This window comes from Thalassophryne amazonica, chromosome 10, assembly GCF_902500255.1.
Source record: "Thalassophryne amazonica chromosome 10, fThaAma1.1, whole genome shotgun sequence".
NCBI classification, from domain to species: domain Eukaryota; kingdom Metazoa; phylum Chordata; class Actinopteri; order Batrachoidiformes; family Batrachoididae; genus Thalassophryne; species Thalassophryne amazonica.
This window is the reverse complement of record NC_047112.1, coordinates 60,372,314-60,395,905: the sequence shown is the minus strand read 5'-3', so window position 1 is coordinate 60,395,905 and position 23,592 is coordinate 60,372,314. Positions and strand designations below refer to the sequence as shown.

Sequence of the window (23,592 nt, the reverse complement as noted above, 5' to 3'; positions counted from 1 at the left end):
TGCAATTTAAAAAAAACAGAGGTGCACTTGCAGCGCAAGGTTTCGAAGGAGTAGCTAGCTCTTCAATTTTTTCTGTAGAAGAAATATTTTATTTATATAAGTTGCAAAGGTACTTCCCCATACAATATTGCAATAACTTAAATATGGATAAACTAAACTATAATATAATGTTAAAAGACATTTGTGATGTACTAAATGTCTTATTTTGCTTATGATTCCTATTGACTTGGTAATTTTTTTTTTCCAAACATGATCAAATGTTCTTTCCAAGACAGTTTCTCATCTATCCACACACCCAAGAAACATGTAGACGAGACCCTTGATATTACTTCATTATCGATGCAAATTTTAATTAGACCATGATTACATTTTTTTATTGCCAGGAATTCAACGATAATCTATTGGCTTTGAACCAGATTGAATAATTCAAGAGATTGTTATTTAAGACACTATATGATACTATAAGATACTATATTTAAGATATGTCTCATCTTATCTACAAAAGGGCAAAAAAGAGAAATTTGAGTTCTTTCTTTCTTTCTAACCTTTATTTAACCAGAAAATATCCCATTGAGATTACAAACCTCTTTTTCAAGGGAATCCTGGCCAAAATGGCAGCAACAAACACAAAATACAGTTACATATTTATACAATAAAAACAGAAGTTATAAACACATTATGAGAAACAAGGGCATATAGTACAATTGGCCTCAGTAACTCTTAGTTTGGATTTAAAAGTGCTCAAAGAAATTAATTCCATTAGTTTCCAGTCTTTCTGTAGCATGTTCCACGCATAAAGTGCAGAATAAACAAAGGCTCTTTTGCCCAATTCCGTCTGAGCAAAGGGGACAGAAGCCAACAAATACTCTTTTGAACGAAGAGAATAGGATTCAACATTTCTCAGAGTAATTAACGAGCAAATGTATGAAGGCAGCAATCCCAAAATTGCCTTATAAATAAAAGTGTAGAGATGACTAGCCCTTCGAGTGGCCAGAGCAGACCATCCTACTCGAGTGTATAATTCACAGTGGTGAGTAGACATTTTACAGTTCGTAATGAACCTCAGGGCAGCATGATAAACAGTATCAACTGTTTGTAAACATTGAGCACCAGCATTCATGTACAGAAGATCTCCATAATCCAACATAGATACAAATGTTGCAGCGACAAGACACTTTTTCACATTAAAAGAAAAACACAACTTATTACGAAAATAAAAACCAATTTTTAGCTTCAGCTTCTTAAGATTTTCTATATGTGGCTTGAAAGTGAGTGAATCATCAATCAAGACACCTAAATATTTATACATATGAACCACCTGTATTTCACTGCCCTCAAGAGTGGACACAGTGGGTACCATTTGAGGCTTTTTGCAGTTAGAGAATAACATAAGCTTTGTTTTTTCAGCATTAAGAACAAGTTTCAAGTGTATTAGAGAGTGCTGAACAGCTACAAAAGCTTTCTGCTTGTAGCTTGAGTTGTACTAAAACAATCAAACATACATACTTATGTTGTTGTTCATTCGGCTGCTCCCAGTTTTGTTCAGGGTCGCCACAGCGGATACAGCCCGATCCACATTGGTAATTGGCACAGGTTTTACGACAGATGCCCTTCCTGAGGCAACTCCAGTTTTACCAGGAGAAACACACACAGCCGCTGGTGTTCCAAAGAGGTCTCCCATCCAAGTACTAATCAGATCCTGCTCTGCTTAGCTTATGAGATCTGACGAGATGAGGCTGACACAGAGCAGACCGGCTGCATAAGAGTTCTTGGGGACTGATGAAATGGTGAATTTCTGTTGCGTTTTGTTTCAGTAGTGCTGCATTTCTTACTAAATACAGTTGTGCTCAAAAGTTTACCTTGACAAAATGACACTCCAACCCAGAAGAAGTTATAAGCTTCTCTGGCTGTGATTGGAGAAATTGTGCACAGTGCAAATTTTGCATTTTGTATCACCAGTTATATAGCTTCATGATGAAGTGATATAAGGGAGGATTTTCTTGAAAAGAAGACCTGAAAGTTTAGCTACAAATTGCCAGAAGGTACATCTGAGATGCAAGCCTGGATTTGATCTGTTTTGGTGAAAGAAAATCCTTCTCTGCTCTACTGCACTATGAAGGTGATGCAAAAAGCAAAAATTGCACTGTGCACAATTTCTCCAATCACAGCCACATAAGCCTATAACTCCTTTTGGGTTGTCTGGGTGTCTTGGTGGCTTTCCTCACTCTTCTACTTCTTGCACAGTCACTCAGTTTTTGAGAACTGTCTACTCCATGCAGATTTACCACAGAGTGCCATATTGTATTTCTTTGTAATTGATGTAAATAAAGTCCAAAACATATTCAGTGGCAGCTTCACCATCAGAGAGCCTCGTCCACAAACTACCACAAAATACTCCAAGCTGTCGTTGATATTAAAGGGGGCAAAACACAGTATTAAGAACAGGGTATGTAAACTTTTGATCAGGGTCATTTGGGTAGTTTCTGTTGTCATTATGATTTAAGAAAAGTAAACACAGTTGTTGGACAATAAATGGATTCACACAACTACTAACCATGAGTGAAAAAAAAATTTGCATTATCATTCATATTCTCTGAAAAATGGGCAAAAAAAAAATTTCTGCCAGGGTATGTAAACTTTGGAGTTCAACTGTATCTGCTGAATGCAATCTCTCTAGTCCTGTTATAGTTTTATCCAAACCAAATGTTCATCTCAGGAAACACGCTGTCATTTAAATGTTACTGCTTAAGCGAGCATTACAGATCGTAAGTCACGATGCTGTAATGGCATCAGTGTTGAAATCTTTGGGACTCACTGTTTACCGTACACTGCAGCCAGTTCTATTAGTTGAGGATAAAATATCAGTTCACAATAATGTCTTGTGTTTCTTTGTTGTCATCATATTATGTTTTATCTCATCACTGGTAAATGTGTTGGGTTTCTTTTGTAAATCCGTATATTGCTATGCTCATCTGTGTTGAGCGGTCAAGGCAGTGTGTCGGCTTAAATATTGCAGTATAATGATAACATTAAATATCATTTACGTCTCGTCTCTTGCTACAGGAGTGATGGATTCGTAAAGGATAGCGTTGTAGTTGCGCTATAAGTCCCTTTAAGTACGTTAAATCTGTGGAGTATCTTGCGCTGTAGGAATTTTTTTTTAGCTGTATGGTCTAAGTCTTGCAGTGGTTTAATTTTATATATGGGATGTTAGATACACCCTATTTCCAAAGTGCCTTCAAGCATTTCATCATCTGGTAGCTACGCTCGGAATCTCGAAGAAACGTGAATTTCAAAATGGTTACTTTTATACAAATACCAAGGCTACCTAAAATAAAACTAAACACCACCAGAAAGCTTGATGACTCATGACATTACCTACCTGTGGTGAAACAGAAGTAATCGGGGAAGTCGATGTTTCATCGACATCCGTGAAACGCAGACGAGAAGTGGCTGGACGCACACGTGGTTCAGATCAAACCAACCACTGGCCTCAGTTGTCACACCATTCTCAACTCCTCCACCCCCCAGTCTTCCTGTCCTGCCTCTTGTGTTCTCCATCACTAAAAATCCTCTCCAATGGGTCGTTGTCCATCTCCATCGAGTCCTACCTTTTCCCATGGTACCGTTCCTCTTGGCATTTTATCTCCCGGATACATCTTGTGTCTTCCTGAAAATCCAGGCTTTTCCAAGACCTTATCCTCTTATTTATTTATTTTTTTTACTTGTCATATACTTTAATAAGGGGAAGAAAACCCACAGATAATCAGGCCAATTTCTAACCTATTTAAAAAAGAATCCATGTAAAATGTTAACTGTATCCCAAAATAACAAAATAATAAAACAATGCAAATGTTTTTACCTATTCAGGTAAGGGAAAAAAAAGGTAAAAATAAATTCAGTGGTAAAATAAGTATTACATCCACACCAGAACTCTTTTCGGTAGTTTGGGAGCACTGTGTGGAAGCACAGTGAAGGGACAGATGCATGAGAATGAGTAGGTGGGAGAAAAACCCAAATATAAATAAATAAGAGGAAGACGCCACTGTTGCTATACAGAGCGAGGGGTTTTAGTGGTCTCCTGAAATCCTATTGGTTGGCCTGTTGCCATGTGCTCTGAAATCAGCAGAGATGCTGCTAACAAATCAAGGAAATGTTCTAATATTAGGCTCTATGTATCTAGGCAGCGGGAGCCTCTGACCTCTAAACTGCCAGTGTTATGTTCCACTTCACAGATCATCACAATGAAAGAAGTGATGTGGCAGTAAGTGGTTAAAAAAATGTTATAGCACGGAGGAAGAAAAAGAGGCACGCACCAACCATTCACAGTATCCAGCAGACGTGTTCCATCTCCTTTTATCTGCAATCGTTTCCTTTAGTTATTTAATGCAGAATAAATATTCCAGTTTTACATTGGTTTGAAGCTATACATCTGTATAATTTGTAAAACATGCGGTTTTTCAAATTTGCATCAGGATGTCAAAGTCCAAATCACATATTTGTACTGCTTTGGTGATTTTATCAAGACGGAACTATAATGTAGACATCGTCATTTTAAGTCAATACATATAAACAAAGGAAAATAAGAACTTTAGATTTGTGATATTTTTAGAAAATCTACATTTTGTATTAGGAAGTAGAAATAAGTTCTATATACAGTAGGTCCAGATCCCATTCTAACTCATAAACCCCAAGAAATCCCTGCTCTTGGACAAAGAGTTTTCTCAGAGGAGAAAGAACCTGATGTGTGTGCTCTGATGGTGGCAGGAAACCAGAGAATCTGGAGGAACCACATTCGAACATGAGAACAAGCAAACTCTTGAATCCACAGCCTTCTTGCTGTAACCACTGTTCCATTGGCCACACACAAAAAAATGAATAAATGTGACTTTTATACAGGTTCCCTCCCTGATCAGCTGAGACAAATATAGATGACCTACTGTGGGGACCCTGAATGAAAATAAGCAGGTGTACAAAAAAAAAAAATTTACATTGTGAAAGTGTTAAACGTGTGTCGGCAGTTTGACGCTGAGAGATGCCTGGCTTGTGGACTCATGAGGTCACTGGACAGAAGGGTTTACTGATACCATTGCAGGAGAATGAAGGTCCAAGTCTTTAGGGTCCTGGTGCTTTCTGCCTTCTCCTTTGGTTATGAGACATGAAATTCAACCAGTGACCTACTGTAAGGCGTCCATTGTATGGTCCAGATCAAACTTCGTCAGTCGATAAAGGATGCCACCCTACATAACACTCTCAAATATGAAAGCAATTTGATGTTTTTGGCAGAGTTATCAATTTTTGAAAATTCGTTCAGTGTTAAAGATAGGGATTTTTCCAAGATTTTTCCTTACTTTGACCTCTGACCTTGAAAACTAGATCAGCTCTTGCATATCAGGATATGAATCTTCAGTAAAAAATTCATAACAATATTTGAAAACTTGTGGGGTCCAGGCTGTTCACAAACAAACAGACAAACAAGAGCACCGCGCTCGTAGAGCACAAACCTCCGCCAACACTAGTTTCAAATTCCGCAGATTCTTACCTTGGAAAAAATTTTCAAGGTCAAAGTCCTGTTAAAAGTGACTTTTCATGTGTTAAAATATAATACAAAATATACATCAAAAGGGCTTTTCTTTGTTAAAATCAAATATCCACTAAATCTGCAACACAGATCAGATGCGGGTCAAACAGTCTTCAGTGTGAGTGCCAGTCTGCACCTCACTTTCAAATATGAGAGTGACGGGGGCACGTTTAAGATATAATGTAAAATATACATTAAATGGGGTTATCGATGTTAAATTTAAATGAACACAAAATCTGTTATCTGGATCAGATCCAGATCAAACTTTGTCAGTCGATAAAGGATACCATCCTACATAACGGTGTCAAATATGAAAGAAATTGGAGCTTTGTTGACAGTTAGGGAATTTTTCCAATTTTCCAAGATTTTTCCTGACTTTGCTCTTTGATTTATGATTTTGAAACTTGAATCAGATCTTGCTTATCAGGATATGAATCTTCAGTAAAAAAATGTCATAACGATATAAGAAAAATTGTGAGCTCCAGGCAGTTCACAATCAAACAAACAAACAAACAAACATGGTCGAAAACATTACCTCCTCCAAAGTTGGAGGAGGTAACGTTTGCGTGGGTTTCCTCTGGGTGCTCCGGCTTCCTCCCGCATCCAAAGACATGCAGGTTAGGTGAATTGGAAGCTTTATAACTGTCCAGGTCTCCCTTGTAAAAGAGATAGGACTATCCTGGTTAAATCAAGGTTAAATAAAATAAAAATCATGAGCTTGGTCAGGCTGCAAGAACCATGTTTGTTTTGTCAGCCAATATTTGACAAAATGCACTTTCTAATTTTTTCTCTGAAAAATTGTGACACATTTTATCAGATTCCAACCATCATTTCCATAACTGAGACAAAATTCTGCATCAAACCATATAGGTTGCACTTTGTTCTACTCTAGGCTAACGTCATCTCAGGATCTGACCTCATTGCCACTGCACTATGAAGGGGGAAATCTTTAAGACCTTTGATAAACTCAAACAAGAGTTTAAACTTGAAAACAGATATCTATACCAGTACCTACAGCTACAAAACTTTTACGATAAAGAAGTGAGTCAGCACTTATCAGCGGGGATTAATGACATAATTTTACTTTTGACAGATGCATATAAAAAATTCCCTCAAAGATTGCATCAAAACTGTATAGCTGTCTCCAAAAAGGGTAACAGGAAAATTCTTTATATGTCAAATCAAAATGGGAACGAGAGCTCAATGTCACATTGTCTGCGAGTGACTGGTTTTCGTTTTGCAACATACAACAATCTACAACTAGCTCGAGAAGATTCCGAGAATTCAGAATGGAAAAATCTCATATGCTTTTTTATTACCCCATACATAAAGACCAAACAATTACAACAACAGCAGAAATGCTGGAGTGGATTTGGGCATGAGGACGCCAATCACTTCTGTAAGAGTGTGACGCACATCCAAAATGTCCTTGTAACTATCTGATCTTGACCTAACTGCTTTTAAAAATGGCTGACGCACAAAATGTCCTTGTATTTGGTAAAACTATCTGAGCCTTTTACAGCTGTCTAACTGATAAAACCATCTGATCTTTTTATAGATGTTTAATTGATAAAACCAAAGTATTCATGACTATTTGGTAAAGAATCAGCATGATGGAACACTGATTATTGCATTGACATACACAGACACAGGCACACACTATAAGATTTTTTACATAACAACCTTGAACGCAACGTGAGCAGACACCCGCCTACTTCACTTTTGCAGCCAATAACATAGCCATTGATTCACGACAGGCTAAGGACCGCTCACCCACATGGGGCCAGCCTGGACTCAGGAATAAAAGTTAGAGGACAAAGAAAATTGGGGTTCTTTGTTTCAAGTGTTTGTATGTGACCTGGTCAAGATCCCAGCGCTGAGATGACTCTCTGTATCAGTGTAAGAACTTTTTCAATTCAACATCTAAACTTTGAAGTTCATTTCCTGTCCAATTCTTTTGGAGATCGCTCACCGCAATAAAAGAACCTAACAAGCTCATCTTCGCCAGAAACTCAATGATTCCTGCTCAGAACCTGGACTCTCTATTCTGCTGCTATCTTCTCTGGTGTTCCTACGCCGCTGTTTTTGGCATCTTTGAACCTGAGTGTTCTGCCACTCCGTACTGATTGCTCGTGTGCTCTGCACACCAACTCACCTGTGTCTCTCCTCCTCCTCAGGATCTCCTCCCTCAGCTCCGTGGACAGTCACCTGGGTTTGGATCTCCTCCACAAGTCCTTCTGCACCTTGGCTCTGGTTACCGATCCTGTGTTCTCCACCTGGCTCTTCCACACAGCTCTGGTTCCAGCGTCGGTGAACTGCGGCTCCCTAGTTCCACCACTGTGCAGGCCGTGTCTCCGCTCACCAGGCCTCCTTACCATTATTCATTCTGTTGCACATTCTCCAGTTGTTCTGTACAAATTCTGTCCATTCCTGTCTTCTGTATTTGGGTCGAGCCATCCATTCTGGTTCAGACCATAACACTATGACTTGTGATTAGCGCTGGGTTGAAAAGATCAATTCGCCGAACTTTAATCAATTCTCATTTTAATTCCCACAGATTCATTCACACACACACACACACACACACACACACACACACACACACACACACACACACACACACACACACACACACACACACACACATATATATATATAACACACACACACACATATATATATATATACAGTGAGGAAAATAAATATTTGAACACCTTGCGATTTTGCAAGTTCTCCCACTTACAAACAATAACAACTGGGGCCAAGTACAATAACTGAAGTTATTGTACTTGGCCCCACAAATCTTAGAAACATGGTGTCTAACCAGATCCTTACTCTGGATGGCATTACCCTGACCTCTAGTAATACTGTGAGAAATCTTGGAGTCATTTTTGATCAGGATATGTCATTCAAAGCGCATATTAAACAAATATGTAGGACTGCTTTTTTGCATTTACGCAATATCTCTAAAATTAGAAAGGTCTTCTCTCAGAGTGATGCTGAAAAACTAATTCATGCATTTATTTCCTCTAGGCTGGACTATTGTAATTCATTATTATCAGGTTGTCCTAAAAGTTCCCTGAAAAGCCTTCAGTTAATTCAAAATGCTGCAGCTAGAGTACTAACGGGGACTAGAAGGAGAGAGCATATCTCACCTGTTAATTCTAGAATAGAATTTAAAATTCTTCTTCTTACTTATAAGGTTTTGAATAATCATGTCCCATCTTATCTTAGGGACCTCATAGTACCATATCACCCCAATAGAGCGCTTCGCTCTCAGACTGCAGGCTTACTTGTAGTTCCTAGGGTTTGTAAGAGTAGAATGGGAGGCAGAGCCTTCAGCTTTCAGGCTCCTTTCCTGTGGAACCAGCTCCCAATTCAGATCAGGGAGACAGACACCCTCTCTACTTTTAAGATTAGGCTTAAAACTTTCCTTTTTGCTAAAGCTTATAGTTAGGGCTGGATCAGGTGACCCTGAACCATCCCTTAGTTATGCTGCTATAGACGTAGACTGCTGGGGGGTTCCCATGATGCACTGAGTGTTTCTTTCTCTTTTTGCTCTGTATGCACCACTCTGCATTTAATCATTAGTGATTGATCTCTGCTCCCCTCCACAGCATGTCTTTTTCCTGGTTCTCTCCCTCAGCCCCAACCAGTCCCAGCATAAGACTGCCCCTCCCTGAGCCTGGTTCTGCTGGAGGTTTCTTCCTGTTAAAAGGGAGTTTTTCCTTCCCACTGTCGCCAAATGCTTGCTCACAGGGCAAGGCCATACAATATAAAGCGCCTTGGGGCAACTGTTTGTTGTGATTTGGCGCTATATAAATGAAATTGATTGATTGAATTGACTTAGAAATCATGCAGGGGTCTGACATTTTCATCTTAGGTGCATGTCCACTGTGAGAGACATAATCTAAAAAAAAATATCTGGAAATCACAATGTATGATTTTTTTTTAATAATTTATTTTTATGTTACTGCTGCAAATAAGTATTTGATTACCTACCAACCAGCAAGAATTCTGCTTCACACAGACCTGTTAATTTTTCTTTAAGAAGCCCTCTTATTCTGCACACTTTACCTGTATTAATTGCACCTGTTTGAACTTGTTACCTGTATAAAAGACACCTGTTCACACACTCAATCAATCATACTCCAACCTGTCCACCATAGCAAGACCAAAGAGCTGTCTAAGGACACCAGGGACAAAACTGTAGACCTGCACAAGGCTGGGATGGACTACAAGACAACAGGCAAGCAGCTTGGTAGAAGACAACAACTGTTATGATTATTTATTAGAAAATGGAAGAAACATAAGATGACTGTCAGTCTCTCTCAGTCTGGGATTCCATGCAAGATCTCACTTTGTGGGGTAAGGATGATTCTGAGAAAGCTCAGAACTACACAGGAGGACCTGGTCAATGACCTGAAGAGAGCTGGGACCACAGTCACAAAGATTACATTAGTAACACATGATGCTGCCATGGTTTAAAATCCTGCAGGGCAGCAAGGTCCCCCTGCTCAAGCCAGCACATGTCCAGGCCCGTTTGAAGTTCACCAGTGACCATCTGGATGATCCAGAGGAGGCATGGGAGAAGGTCATGTGGTCAGATGAGACCAGAATAGAGCTTTCTGGAATCAACTCCACTTACCATGTTTAGAGGATGAGAACAACCCCAAGAAAACCATCCCAACCGTGAAGCATGGGGGTGGAAACATCATACTCTGGGGGTGCTCTTCTGCAAAGGGGACAGGACGACTGCACCGTATTGAAGGGAGGATGGATGGGGTCATGTATTGTGAGATTTTGGCAAACAACCTCCTTCCCGTTCAAATACTTATTTGCAGCAGGAACATACAAATAAATTATAAAAAAAATCATACATTGTGATGTCTGGATTTTTTTTTTTTTTATGTCTCTCACAGTTAGCGGACATGCACCTAAGGTGAAAATTTCAGACCCCTCCATGATTTCTAAGTGGGAGAACTTGCAAAATCGCAGGGTGTTCATATGGTTCTGATTTAGAAGCAGGTCCACAATTTATTGATCACCCTCTGTCAAAGCTATTTAAACATGTCAATCATGACGACCAGGACTCTTGTCTGTTGCATGGAAGAAAAGAGAAAGGTCCGCCATTTAATTCACACAGTAGTGTTTTCTTTTTTTTTCTTTCTTTCATTTCTCATAATGCCATGGGTCCGCACACGAAGGTTCTCTGCCTGGTGTGGACTAACTATTCAGTCAGTCTTTTCCACCAGCACTTGCTGCGTGGCTGTGGTAAAAGTTCTGCTGCAGTGTATCGCACAGCCTGCTCTTCAGATGTGAGTGTTTGTTGGGGAGATCGAGACCGTTTGCCCATGGAAAATTTTAAATTTACAACTCTCTGAAACACTATTGCTTGCATTTTGAGGGCCAAATTTTGTGAAGTTTTATCTTTTGGCTTCACTTTAAAGCCAAAAGAAACAATGTTTCGTTTGTGTGTAAATATAACCTCTTTGTCATATATTATGTAAAAGCTAGTGAGAAATAAAAACTTCTACAACTGAAAACGCTATTTTTTGGAAACTAATAACACCTCTGAACTGATTTACAAAGCAATTCCTGTATGTTAGCGTGCGTGATTGATTGATAGAGGGTTTTTATTGAACACGTCGTACAAATTGTAAGACAATAGGATCGTAATAATGAATTAAACAACTGAAATTATAAAGAACACTCATACAGCTGAGGGTATTTTAGCACTGCGTTATATTTTCTGACTAAAATTACCAAGAAAATAGGACTGAGAAATAGTTCTCATTTAGCTTATTAATTGCACCAAATTGCATGTAGTATTTTCCCCAGACCCCCACTAGCTGCGGCAGCCCCAGCGTCATGACAAAAACCTGCAGGATTTTTTTTTTAAGGGTCACTTTCATCACTGCAACTGCTTATAGTGTTTGTGTAACAGTAGCCATCAGGTGGTGCTGTGCAGTGAGTAAAACCCATAGAGCCATATACGAGGTCTATTAGAAAAGTATCCGACCTTATTATTTTTTTCAAAAACCATATGGATTTGAATCACGTGTGATTACATCAGACATGCTTGAACCCTCGTGGGCATGCGAGAGTTTTTTCACGCCTGTTGGTTACGTCATTCGCCTGTGGGCAGTCTTTGAGTGATGAGTGGCCCACCCTCTCGTCGATTTTTTCATTGTTTAGGAATGGCTCAGAGACTGCTGCTTTGTTTGATCAAAATTTTTTCAAAACTGTAAGGCACAACTGAGTGGACACCATTCAATAAATTCAGCTGGTTTTCGGTAAAAATTTTAACAGCTGATGAGAGATTTTGGTCTTGTAGTGTCGCTTTAAGGACGGCCCACGGCGCCTGACGGCGATCTGAAGAAGTCGGCATGAGGAGTTTATTCGGACATTCCATTGTTAACGGACATTTTGTAATGAAAGAACGTGCGGGCAGAGTCGCATGTCGGGCCGGACCCGACCGCGGGGGGTCGCGACAGGAGAAACACCTCCGTTGGAAAACTTAACGGGCAAGTTGGAACATGCCCAAGCTGTTAAACAATTTCTCAGTTACTCACTTGTTGAAAGCCATCAAAAGCCGCCTGAATTTTACAAATGGTTTTCAACACGGAGGTGTTTTTCCTGTCGCGGCGCACACAGATTCGCCGAGTTGTCACGGCGAATTTGCACGCACGTCTTTCATTAAAAAATGTCCTTAAACAGTGGAATGTCCGCATAAAGTCCGCATGCCGGCCTCTTCTGAATTTTCTCTGTTCTCTCACGACGTCCTGGGTGAATTAAGCCTTAAATTAGGATGTTTTCAGGTCGAAACAGGCCGACGACGGCGCCTGGAAGCGCTGTGCGACGTCCCGCTCCGTGGGAAGTCCTTACAGCGACAGAAACACCCCATAATCTCTCATCAGCCACTAAACTTTTCACCGAAAACCAGCTGAATTTCTCGAATAGTGTCCACTCGGATATTCCTCACAGGTCCAGAAAACATTTTGATAAAGCAACGCGCGCCGTCTCGAGCAGCGTGTGAAACAAAGGAATTCAGCCGAGAGGGCGGGACCGCATCTCACTCAAGGCCTGCCCACAGGGAAATGACGTCACCGACATGCGTGAAAAAACCCACGCATGCGCACGAGGGTTCAAGCATGATTGGTGTAATTCAAATCCATATAGTTAAAAAAAAATAAAAGTGTTGGTTTCTTATCTAATAGACCTCGTATGAGTACTAGAGTCTGCAGTCGGAATGGTGCCTACTTAACACAAATGATCATGTAGAGAGATGTGCTATTTTCACATCGGGCAGAATATGGATAAAGTGCCCATATGTGAAATGTTTCATGTGCATTTTCAATATGGATATGCCAGTGAACACACACAGAAAAAAAGCTTGCAAAATACCTGTTAAAATACCGTTCTGACCTGGATATCAAGCCAGTAAAATTAATTTACATTACATTATGTAAAGCCCCAGTCACACAGCACAGAAGGACACTGAAGCCAAAATGAAACAAGAAATCTGGACTTACGTTGACATTGTTTAATCGTTGTCTAGCTTCATTCTTGTTGCTGGCGCTTTGTCGGAAATTTTAAACTGTCAAAAAATATGAATGAATTCCAACAACAACCTCAATTCATCCGTATTTCTTTTTGCTTTCTATCTTGACGGTTTCCCATCGTTTGCATAGTTCCCATGACGTCAGCTTTCCGTTTGACTGTCGTCCAACTTCATCCAACCTCCCAAGTCCGACGTCTTGCACAAACGCTGAAAATATCCGAACGGATCAATAACTAAAGATCCAACAAGCTGAACATAACATCCTTGTATCACTGACGACTCGTCCATGTGTGGGATGAAAAGCAACATTGTCACACAGAAACAGTAGCAGCAAGAACGTTTTATCAACTACTGTAACTGCTTATGCACGTTCCAGCCGTTTGTGACTGGCCTGCGTCTGCACACACGTTGTTGTCAAGACAACCAGACCCCGCACCTGCCAGTGCTGTGGACATGAGCATAGGGCTAGCTGCGCTCTGTCTCATACACGCTGTCAGTCATGTCATCGTGAATGTTTCGTTTTGATTTTGTTTAAAGTGTCAAGGTCGACATTCACTTCGTTTTTCTTTCGTTAGTTTCGGTTTTGTTTCGTTCCTTTATGCGCTCTTGATTCTCAGGCTGTTCGGTGCTGGGAAGAGCGCAGGATTATTCGTCCACCTTTTCTCGACGATTTGTGACTTTGTGACTTTTTTCCTTCGTTCAGCTATCGCAGTGTACAGTGTGACCAGGGCTTAAGAAACGTATTAAACCTACCCTGACACCCACACATTCCAAAATATGTGTTGAAAGTTCAGTGGCGGCGCCAGGAAAGTTTTGTTGGGGGGGCTGGGGTAAAAGTTGGACGGGCTCCACAAAATGTCATTGAAATGAACAATATATAGTAAATTGCTTTATAAATACCAAGGTATATGTTTTAGTCACCCGTGCTCCTCTAAAATGTGGTATCAATGCACACACACACACATCACACAATGATTGCAAGTTCAGTAAACTTGCACATAGGTATACAAACTGAATTCATTGAAATGGTGCTCAAGACAATGCATGGAATCAACCGTACACAAATCGTCTATATCAAAGATTTATTGCCAATTTAACACCGAGGTTTTGGCCGAACAAACGATATACAGCTTCTGTATATTCTGTGTTAGTGCACGGCTGCGGCCGACGTGCTTGATGAATTCCTGCGCAAAAAGTAGTTCCCAGATAATTGTGATATATTCCTGTGAGATAATAAGTATATCTCATCTAAATCAATTCTAAAATTTAACAGTAATAAAATTCTAAAGATAAGTGAAGTTTTAAGAGTGGCAGTAATAAATATTTAGGAAACCTAAATTTTTGGAGTATGGAGCTAAATTTGTCTCAATACTTGCAAATGCACAGAGGGTGATTTACAAATATCCTTTGATTTGTACACGTGCTTTGTGATCCACAAACACAAATTTCTGATTTGTAACTTGTGTGTGGGTTTTTACAAATAAATGTTTATTTGCAAAACTGAAAATTCTGTTTGTGAAGGGTGATTCAGCATTGGTGGATCACAGAACACACACATTCACCACTTTGCTCAGTTACGCAATACTGAGACATTCTCAGTGCAAAACTGCAGTTGAGATCCACAAATATGTCAGTCACTTTTCACATTATTGGCAGAATTATTGGGGGGGGGGGCGCGCCACTGTGAAAGTTTACACGGATCTGATCTGTTCCAGCTTCATTCAATTCCTTTGTGGATGATCATTCAGGAGAAACATTTTATTCCAGGCACTGACAGGTAATATCAAGGTACAGAAGCTGAAGTTGAACCTGTCATAATCCAAACAAGTTAGTGTTGAAAATTTTAATTCATTTCATTTACAGTGAGGAAAATAAGTATTTGAACACCCTGTGATTTTGCAAGTTCTCCCACTTAGAAATCATGGAGGGGTCTGAAATTTTCATCTTAGGTGCATGTCCACTGTGAGACACATAATCTAAAAAAAAAAAAAAAAAAAAAAAAATCCGGAAATCACAATGTATGATTTTTTTAATAATTTATTTGTATGTTACTTCTGCAAATAAGTATTTGATCACCTACCAACCAGCAAGAATTCTGGCTCACACAGACCTGTTAATTTTTCTTTAAGAAGCCCTCTTATTCTGCACTCTTTACATGTATTAATTGCACCTGTTTGAACTTGTTTCCTGAATAAAATACACCTGTTCACACACTCAATCAATCGCACTCCAACCTGTCCACCATAGCCAAGACCAAAGAGCTGTCTAAGGACACCAGGGACAAAACTGTAGACCTGCACAAGGCTGGGATGGACTACAGGACAACAGGCAAGCAGCTTGGTAGAAGACAACAACTGTTATGATTATTTATTAGAAAGTGGAAGAAACACAAGATGACTGTCAATCTCCCCTGGTCTGGGATTCCATGCAAGATCTCATTTTGTGGGGTAAGGATGATTCTGAGAAAGCTCAGAACTACACAGGAGGACCTGGTCAATGACCTGAAGAGAGCTGGGACCACAGTCACAAAGATTACATTAGTAACACGTGATGCTGTCATGGTTTAAAATCCTGCAGGGCAGCAAGGTCCCCTGTTCAAGCCAACACATGTCCAGGCCCGTTTGAAGTTCACCAGTGACCATCTGGATGATCCAGAAGAGGCATGGGAGAAGGTCATGTGGTCAGATGAGACCAGAATAGAGCTTTTTGGAATCAACTCCACTTACCATGTTTAGAGGATGAGAACAACCCCAAGAAAACCATCCTAACCGTGAAGCATGGGGGTGGAAACATCATACTCTGGGGGTGCTCTTCTGCAAAGGGGACAGGACGACTGCACCGTATTGAAGGGAGGATGGATGGGATCATGTATTGCGAGATTTTGGCAAACAATCTCCTTCCCTCAGTAAGAGCAATGAAGATGGGTCATGGCTGGGTCTTCCAGCATGACAATGACCCCAAACACACAGCCAGGGCAACTAAGGAGGGGCTCCGTAAGAAGCATGTCAAGGTCCTGGAGTGGCCTGGCCAGTCTCCAGACCTGAACTCAATAGAAAATCTTTGGAGGGAGCTGAAACTCCAAACCTGAAAGATCTAGAGAAGATCTGTATGGAGGAGTGGACCAAAATCCCTGCTGCAGTGTGTGCAAACCTGGTGAAAAACTACAGGAAACGTTTGACCTCTGTAATTGCAAACAAAGGCTACTGTACCAAATATTAACATTGATTTTCACAGGTGTTCAAATACTTATTTGCAACAGTAACATACGAATAAATAATTAAAAATCATACATTGTGATTTCCGGATTTTTTTTTTTTTTTTTAAGATTATGTCTCTCACAGTGGACATGCACCTAAGATAAAAATTTCAGACCCCTCCATGATTTCTAAGTGGGAGAACTTGCAAAATCGAAGGGTGTTCAAATACTTATTTTCCTCACTGTATATAGCGTCAAATCACAGCAAAGGTGCGTCAAGGTGCTTCATGCAAGTAAGCTATAACCTTACCAACCCCTAGAGCAAGCACACAGGTGACCATGGTAAGGAAACACTCCCTCTGATGATTTGAGGAAGAAACCTCAAGCAGACCAGACTCAAAGGGGTGACCCTCTGCTTGGGCCATGCTACTGACACAATTAACAATATAAATATACAGGAAGTTTTGTGAGTCCATGCTGGTGCACAGGATGGGAGGCCTGCAAAAGAAGGCACCTACTTCCATCTCTGAATGGAGCCACACCTCAGACAGACAAACACAATCAGGCATCAGAAAGACAACAAATACTGTACAATTTTTCAGAATTAAGCAACAAGAAAAACAGAAGAAATACTAAGGTGATTGCCAGTCACTCGCCCTAAGCTTCACTAAAAGACCCAGACTTTAGATAAAGTTAAGGCTGCAACCCAGTCACTTTAATAATAAAATTAATTTAAAAGGGTAGGAAGCATAGTACCCTATCCCAGTATGCTTGCCATATGAAAGGGAAAAGTGTTGTGTGGGCCGCTGAAGAGGAGGTACTGCTGGCCCACCACCACCAGAGGGCGCCCTGCTTGAAGTGCGGGCTCCAAGCACGAGAGGGCGCCAGACCCAGAAGAAGTGACAGCTGTCACTCATCCTCTGCACCAGCTGTCACTCGTTCATCATCACCACCATAAAAGCCGGACTGCAACTCCACCTCCCCGCCGAGAAATCGACTACCATTACCAAGGTAATTTCTCTGTGAACTTAAGACTGTGTATCTGTCTAAACTCTTCTTTGCAGCCGTTTTCCTGTCGGTGAGACTCGTCTGTGGAGGTGGCATTTGAGGTGTTCAGCGACGGCTTCGCAACACCTCCCACCCAGATAAGTGCTCAAACAGGAGCTGCACGAGTGTGTGATTGGAGGTGGAGGTGCTTCCTCCCTCTCTGACTGTGGATTTACTGAGTGTGCGGACTCACACTCACTCATCATATTTCTGCTTTCTGCCAGCAGTACCAGGGTCGACAGCCGAAGACAGAGGCCACCTGGGGACTCGGGACTTGGCGGCTCCGGTGTTCTTCAGACCGTTGGTGGTGGAAGCCGTGTGGGACGCGGCTTCTCTCTCGTCGGGGGTCTTCTATCTTCGAGCCTGCCCACACGTCACCTGGTGTTAAATTGACTGTGCAGATTACAGTATGTTTCGTTGTGTATTATCACAACATTAAATTGTTACCTTTTTGGCTTATTCATTGTCCGTTCATTTGCGCCCCCTGTTGTGGGTCCGTGCTACGACACCTTCCCAACAGAAAAGTGTGTCATAATTCTGGACTTGAAAGTCTCTACACAATCTGACTGTTTTATTGACGCAGGGAGATCATTCCATAACGTAGGTGCACGAGAAGAGAAACCTCTTTGACCCGCAGACATTTTATTCACCCTAAGGACACAAAGTAGTCCTGCACCCTGAGAACACAAAGCCCCGGCCGGTACATAGGGTTTAATTAGGTCAGCTAAGTAGAGAGGTGCCAGTCCATGAATAATTTTATAGGTTAATAGCAGAACCTTAAAATATGATCTCACAAGAACAGTCAACAGATGCCAAAATAGGTCTAATGTTGTCAAACTTTCTGCTTCGTGCTGAAAGTCTGGCAGCAGTATTTTGAACCAATTGGAGACCCCTAATGCTGTACCGCGGTAAACCAGAAAAGTTTATATAAATCCGATATGTTCCAGCTTCCTAATTCTGCAGACATAAGGCACAATATCGTGATACACATGTAATCCAGACTGGACACACAGGCCACATTAATTCATTCCACATGTGAAATCCATTTAAATGTCAGTTCTTCATATTCATATTCATGCATTGCCCAGGCATGACACTCTGCAAGGTACTAAAGGATTGTTAAATGAACGTGAGGTTTGTATCGGAAAATATCAGACCGCAGTGTTTTTTGCATGGACCTCACTAACACTCAGTCCGTACTGTTAACACCTTGGTCTGATAATCCCGTACAGACCGAGCAAGTGAGGTTAATAATTTGTTTAATAAATATATATATATATATATATATATATATATATATATATATATATATATATATATATATATATATATATATCAACACGGAAAGCTGCTGACGGTTTTGGGCTCATAGTCAGACCTCTTCATTTCACCTCCATGAATAACTTGCTAACAGATGGTCCAGTTGTTAACTGGTAAGCTTTCAATCTGTGTGTTTTTCCAATGGAGTATGTTCAAGTCCGACTTGGTTTTTCTAATCGTGTTTTTAGCTTTCTGGTTTGTAACGAAGTGATATGCATTCCTGACCGATTGTCATGGTAACCGGCCAGATATGGGAAAATATCAGACTGGAAATCAGTCAAGTTAGAGTGAGCGTAGCGTCACAACCATATAGTAAACCAGTTTAGCCTGGGTCCCATCAAATAATAAGCCATGAATAATGAGCTACGTATGGGTGTGTCAGCGATTATTCAAAGAATGACCCACGTTTTCATCTATCACATATCCGCTACTAAGGTGCCTTTATGTGCCTCTCTGTACCCCGCATGTGCCACGTAGCAGCCTCTAGTGAGCCACAACCGATCTGTCATTAGAGCCTCGAATGGCTCGCATCAGCCACACTAAGCCACGTAGCGCCGTGATAGCACCATGATAATGCAATGTTGGTGCACGTTTAGGCATGAGTTTGGTCCAAACCTCAAGCCCTCCCACACCTGGGCCCTTTGAAGTGTGGGTTTTCAATTCACAGATTCACAGCAGCATTTAAAGATGTCACATTTTTTAAACGCAGTCCAAAAATAGACACTCCAGTACAGTCCTACAGTTGTGCACTGTGCACCAGGCTGCTGTCCACCTGTAATACACCACACCAGCTAGAACCAAACCAAGGGTTCCTGGACAGCCGCCTCTGTGCTGCTCGCTGGCTCCGCGGCTCGCTGGCTTTATTTTTCCCTGGCTTTAAACACACACACCGTGATCCCACTTTTAACTTTATGTTCGTCCGTTTATTTCTGCAAAATTGCTCTTTTGTGGGCGCGCTGCTGTTCTCCTTTCATGGACGGCTGCCTCTGTGCTCCTTCTCACTGCCTTCCTTTCCATCAGTGGCTTGTTGGCTTTATTTTTTTCCCTGGCTTTAAACACAGTCATTTTCACACCGCAATCTCACTTTTAACTTTGTGTTCATCCGTTTATTTCTGCAAAATCGCTCTTTTGCGTGCGGTGCTGTTATGCATACACAATGAGGTGGCCATTTTAATTATATACACCTGTGGATCACTTTCAAAAAAAAAAAAAAAAAAAGATTTATTCCGCAGCTTACAAGTCACTATGATACAACTTTTAACTTTCAAAATCGCTCTTTTGCGCGCTGTCCTTCTGTGTGGCTGGACAGCTCTGCGTTGCTTTTAGCAGCTTCACTGGAGTTATTTCTTCCACGGCTTTAAACACACAGTCACTTTCACACAGTTATCCAAATGTTAACTTTGTGTTCGTCCAATATTGACTGAAAAATCACTCTTTCGTGAGCTGGCGTTCTGCCTAAATACTGCTTTGGAGCGTGATGAGTCACTGCCTCAGGTTGCACACACAGCGGAGCTCATGTGAGCCATTAACAAGATATTAAATCAACCATAGACATACCTTAACAGCTACGAACTGTTTTGTCAAGCTATAAAAACATTAAAAATAGTTACCTTAAGCTGTTCAAAATACATTCCATATGGAGCAGGAAAGAGGAAAAAAGCGTCCACATCGCGCTGCTGATGTGGAGGAAAATAAAATAAAACCAGCTGAATAATTAGTGAATATCACTGAGTTTATATAAATAATACATAAAGGGGGATGCAATACACAACCACATGGTTAAACAAGCCTGGTTAAAAATAAAAAAATACCACTCACAGGATTTGAACCCACATACTCTGATTACCAGACAGAAATTCTACCACTGCACCACAATGACTATCTTATAACAGGGGCATGAAATGGTGTCATCACAGATGTGTAAGTTGCCCATGCCATGGGCACTAACACACCCCTATAGCATTACAGATGCTGGCTTTTGAACTTTGCACTGGTAACAATCTGGATGGTCTTTTTCCTCATTTGTCCGGAGGACATGACGTCCTTGATTTCCAAGGACATCGTCGGACGTTTACAATGTGGACTCATCAAATGTGGACTCAAACATTATGAAAACATATACGAGAAAAATGTGATGTTGTGTGCAAAGAAGATCTATGCAGTCAGACATTACAAACATGAAGGAGTCAGCTCACTGGAATACTTCTGAAATGATATTTAGGATGGTATCTGTCAATATTAAAAGGAAATTAATAATACTATCTCTGGAAACAGTATCTGAAAAAGATACAAAATTTTTCAGCTGCAACAAAACTTGGCAATTTCACTTGAAAATGGACACATACATAAAACTGGTTAGACAAAAGACATTGGTTAGACACGTGGTTTACAGGAGAGAGTTTTAGGTAAAAACTAGTGCACAACACTGAAACTTTTCAGATAATTTTGAAGAAAAGCTGGCACACACACACACACACACACACCCCCCTGACTGTGGAAAAGGTGTTTGCATCTGTCAGTGAAAAGAAGATTTGTCATCTATCATGCTGTTTGTTATGCTTTCTGGAAAACAAGTAGTCCCACACATTTTTATGTAAATGTTTATTTTTTATGTGAATATACTAGATATATATTAGGAGACTGTTAGCGCAGAGTTGAAGTGTCATGATGTGGAGAACCTCAAACAGGAGACAGGAAGTGAAGACTGAGAGTAAACTATAATGAAGTGCAAATAATACATGAAAGCTTTCATCTTCTGTCAAGAAAAACAGACATTATTGCAAAAAAATATGATGAGCTCAGATTAGTCAAGTACATGATAATCATTCAGGATTTTTATGGAAAATATAATACTTTTTAGATTAGCAATACTCAGAAAGCTGCAAGATGTATGACATGACATAAATACACATATATTAAGTAAATTCCAGTGGAACAGTTTACTGCTCAGATCCAGTTTCTGTGGTGGTCATCTGCTGGATGTGTCAGTCTGCAGGCCAGGGCTTATGGGTGCTGGTGGGGCTCCTGGGCTGGGCCTTTGGACTCTCCTGATAATGAGTGAAAATTACCACATTTTAATAAAAATTATTTTTCCACTTTTAAATATTTTGTTTTACATAATGTTTTTAGAAATAAAGGAAAGACACTGATAAAATAGTGATTTAAATCAGATTTGTTCCATGTGAAATACATGTTTTTTAACACCACTATTTTTAAACTTTGGTTTGGAATTATACTTATTTTGTAGTTGTAGCAGTTCTGTAGTTTTCTCTGGGCCCCTCCCCAATCGGACTGGGAGTGACATTTAGCCGCATGTTCTCCCTGAATTGCTGGCTGTCTGAGTGGTGTCCAAAAAATGAGGTGGGCTTCATAGATAATTGGCAAAGCTTCTGGGGAAAACCTGGTCTTGTTAGGAGAGACGGCATCCATCCCACTTTGGATGGAGCAGCTCTCATTTCTAGAAATCTGGCCAATTTTCTTAAATCCTCCAAACCGTGCCTATCCAGGGTTGGGACCAGGAAGCAGAGTTGTAGTCTTACACACCTCTCTGCAGCTTCTCTCCCCCTGCCATCCCCTCATTACCCCATCCCCGTAGAGACGGTGCCTGCTCCCAGACCACCAATAACCAGTAAAAATCTATTTAAGCATAAAAATAAAAAAAATAAAAAAATAATATAGCACCTTCAACTGCACCACAGACTAAAACAGTTAAATGTGGTCTATTAAACATTAGGTCTCTCTCTTCTAAGTCCCTGTTAGTAAATGATATAATAATTGATCAACATATTGATTTATTCTGCCTTACAGAAACCTGGTTACAGCAGGATGAATATGTTAGTTTAAATGAGTCAACACCCCCGAGTCACACTAACTGCCAGAACGCTCGTAGCACGGGCCAAGGCGGAGGATTAGCAGCAATCTTCCATTCCAGCTTATTAATTAATCAAAAACCCAGACAGACCTTTAATTCATTTGAAAGCTTGACTCTTAGTCTTGTCCATCCAAATTGGAAGTCCCAAAAACCAGTTTTATTTGTTATTATCTATCGTCCACCTGGTCGTTACTGTGAGTTTCTCTGTGAATTTTCTGACCTTTTGTCTGACTTAGTGCTTAGCTCAGATAAGATAATTATAGTGGGCGATTTTAACATCCACACAGATGCTGAGAATGACAGCCTCAACACTGCATTTAATCTATTATTAGACTCAACTGGCTTTGCTCAAAATGTAAATGAGTCCACCCACCACTTTAATCATACTTTAGATCTTGTTCTGACTTATGGTATGGAAATTGAAGACTTAACAGTATTCCCTGAAAACTCCCTTCTGTCTGATCATTTCTTAATAACATTTACATTTACTCTGATGGGCTACCCAGCAGTGGGGAATAAGTTTCATTACACTAGACGTCTTTCAGAAAGCGCTGTAACTAGGTTTAAGGATATGATTCCTTCTTTATGTTCTCTAATGCCATATACCAACACAGTGCAGAGTAGCTACTAAACTCTGTAAGTGAGATAGAGTATCTCGTCAATAGTTTTACATCCTCATTGAAGACAACTTTGGATGCTGTAGCTCCTCTGAAAAAGAGAGCTTTAAATCAGAAGTGCCTGACTCCGTGGTATAACTCACAAACTCGCAGCTTAAAGCAGATAACCCATAAGCTGGAGAGGAAATGGCGTCTCACTAATTTAGAAGATCTTCACTTAGCCTGGAAAAAGAGTCTGTTGCTCTATAAAAAAGCCCTTCGTAAAGCTAGGATATCTTACTACTCATCACTAATTGAAAAAAATAAGAACAACCCCAGGTTTCTTTCCAGCACTGTAGCCAGGCTGACAAAGAGTCAGAGCTCTATTGAGCTGAGTATTCCTTTAACTTTAACTAG

General features: G+C 40.5%; 1 protein-coding gene and 1 long non-coding RNA gene across 3 annotated transcripts in view; both read right to left on the bottom strand.

The window, feature by feature from the left end:
• Positions 1 to 60: 60 nt before the first annotated feature.
• Positions 61 to 16,873, bottom strand: LOC117518844. Its single transcript, XR_004563092.1, has 3 exons — positions 16,585 to 16,873; positions 11,431 to 11,433; positions 61 to 72 (listed from the first exon to the last, which is right to left on the bottom strand). It is a non-coding gene; the product is annotated as an uncharacterized LOC117518844 (long non-coding RNA).
• A 4,419-nt stretch (positions 16,874 to 21,292) lies between these two features.
• kank3 (KN motif and ankyrin repeat domains 3) overlaps positions 21,293 to 23,592 on the bottom strand; it is an 88,108-nt gene continuing 85,808 nt past the window's right edge. For both annotated transcript variants that reach the window (XM_034180085.1, XM_034180084.1), the window contains exon 12: positions 21,293 to 21,755. In XM_034180085.1, coding sequence (XP_034035976.1) covers positions 21,693 to 21,755 — 63 coding nt within the window. In that variant the 3' untranslated portion in view covers positions 21,293 to 21,692. The remainder of the gene's footprint in view (positions 21,756 to 23,592) is intronic.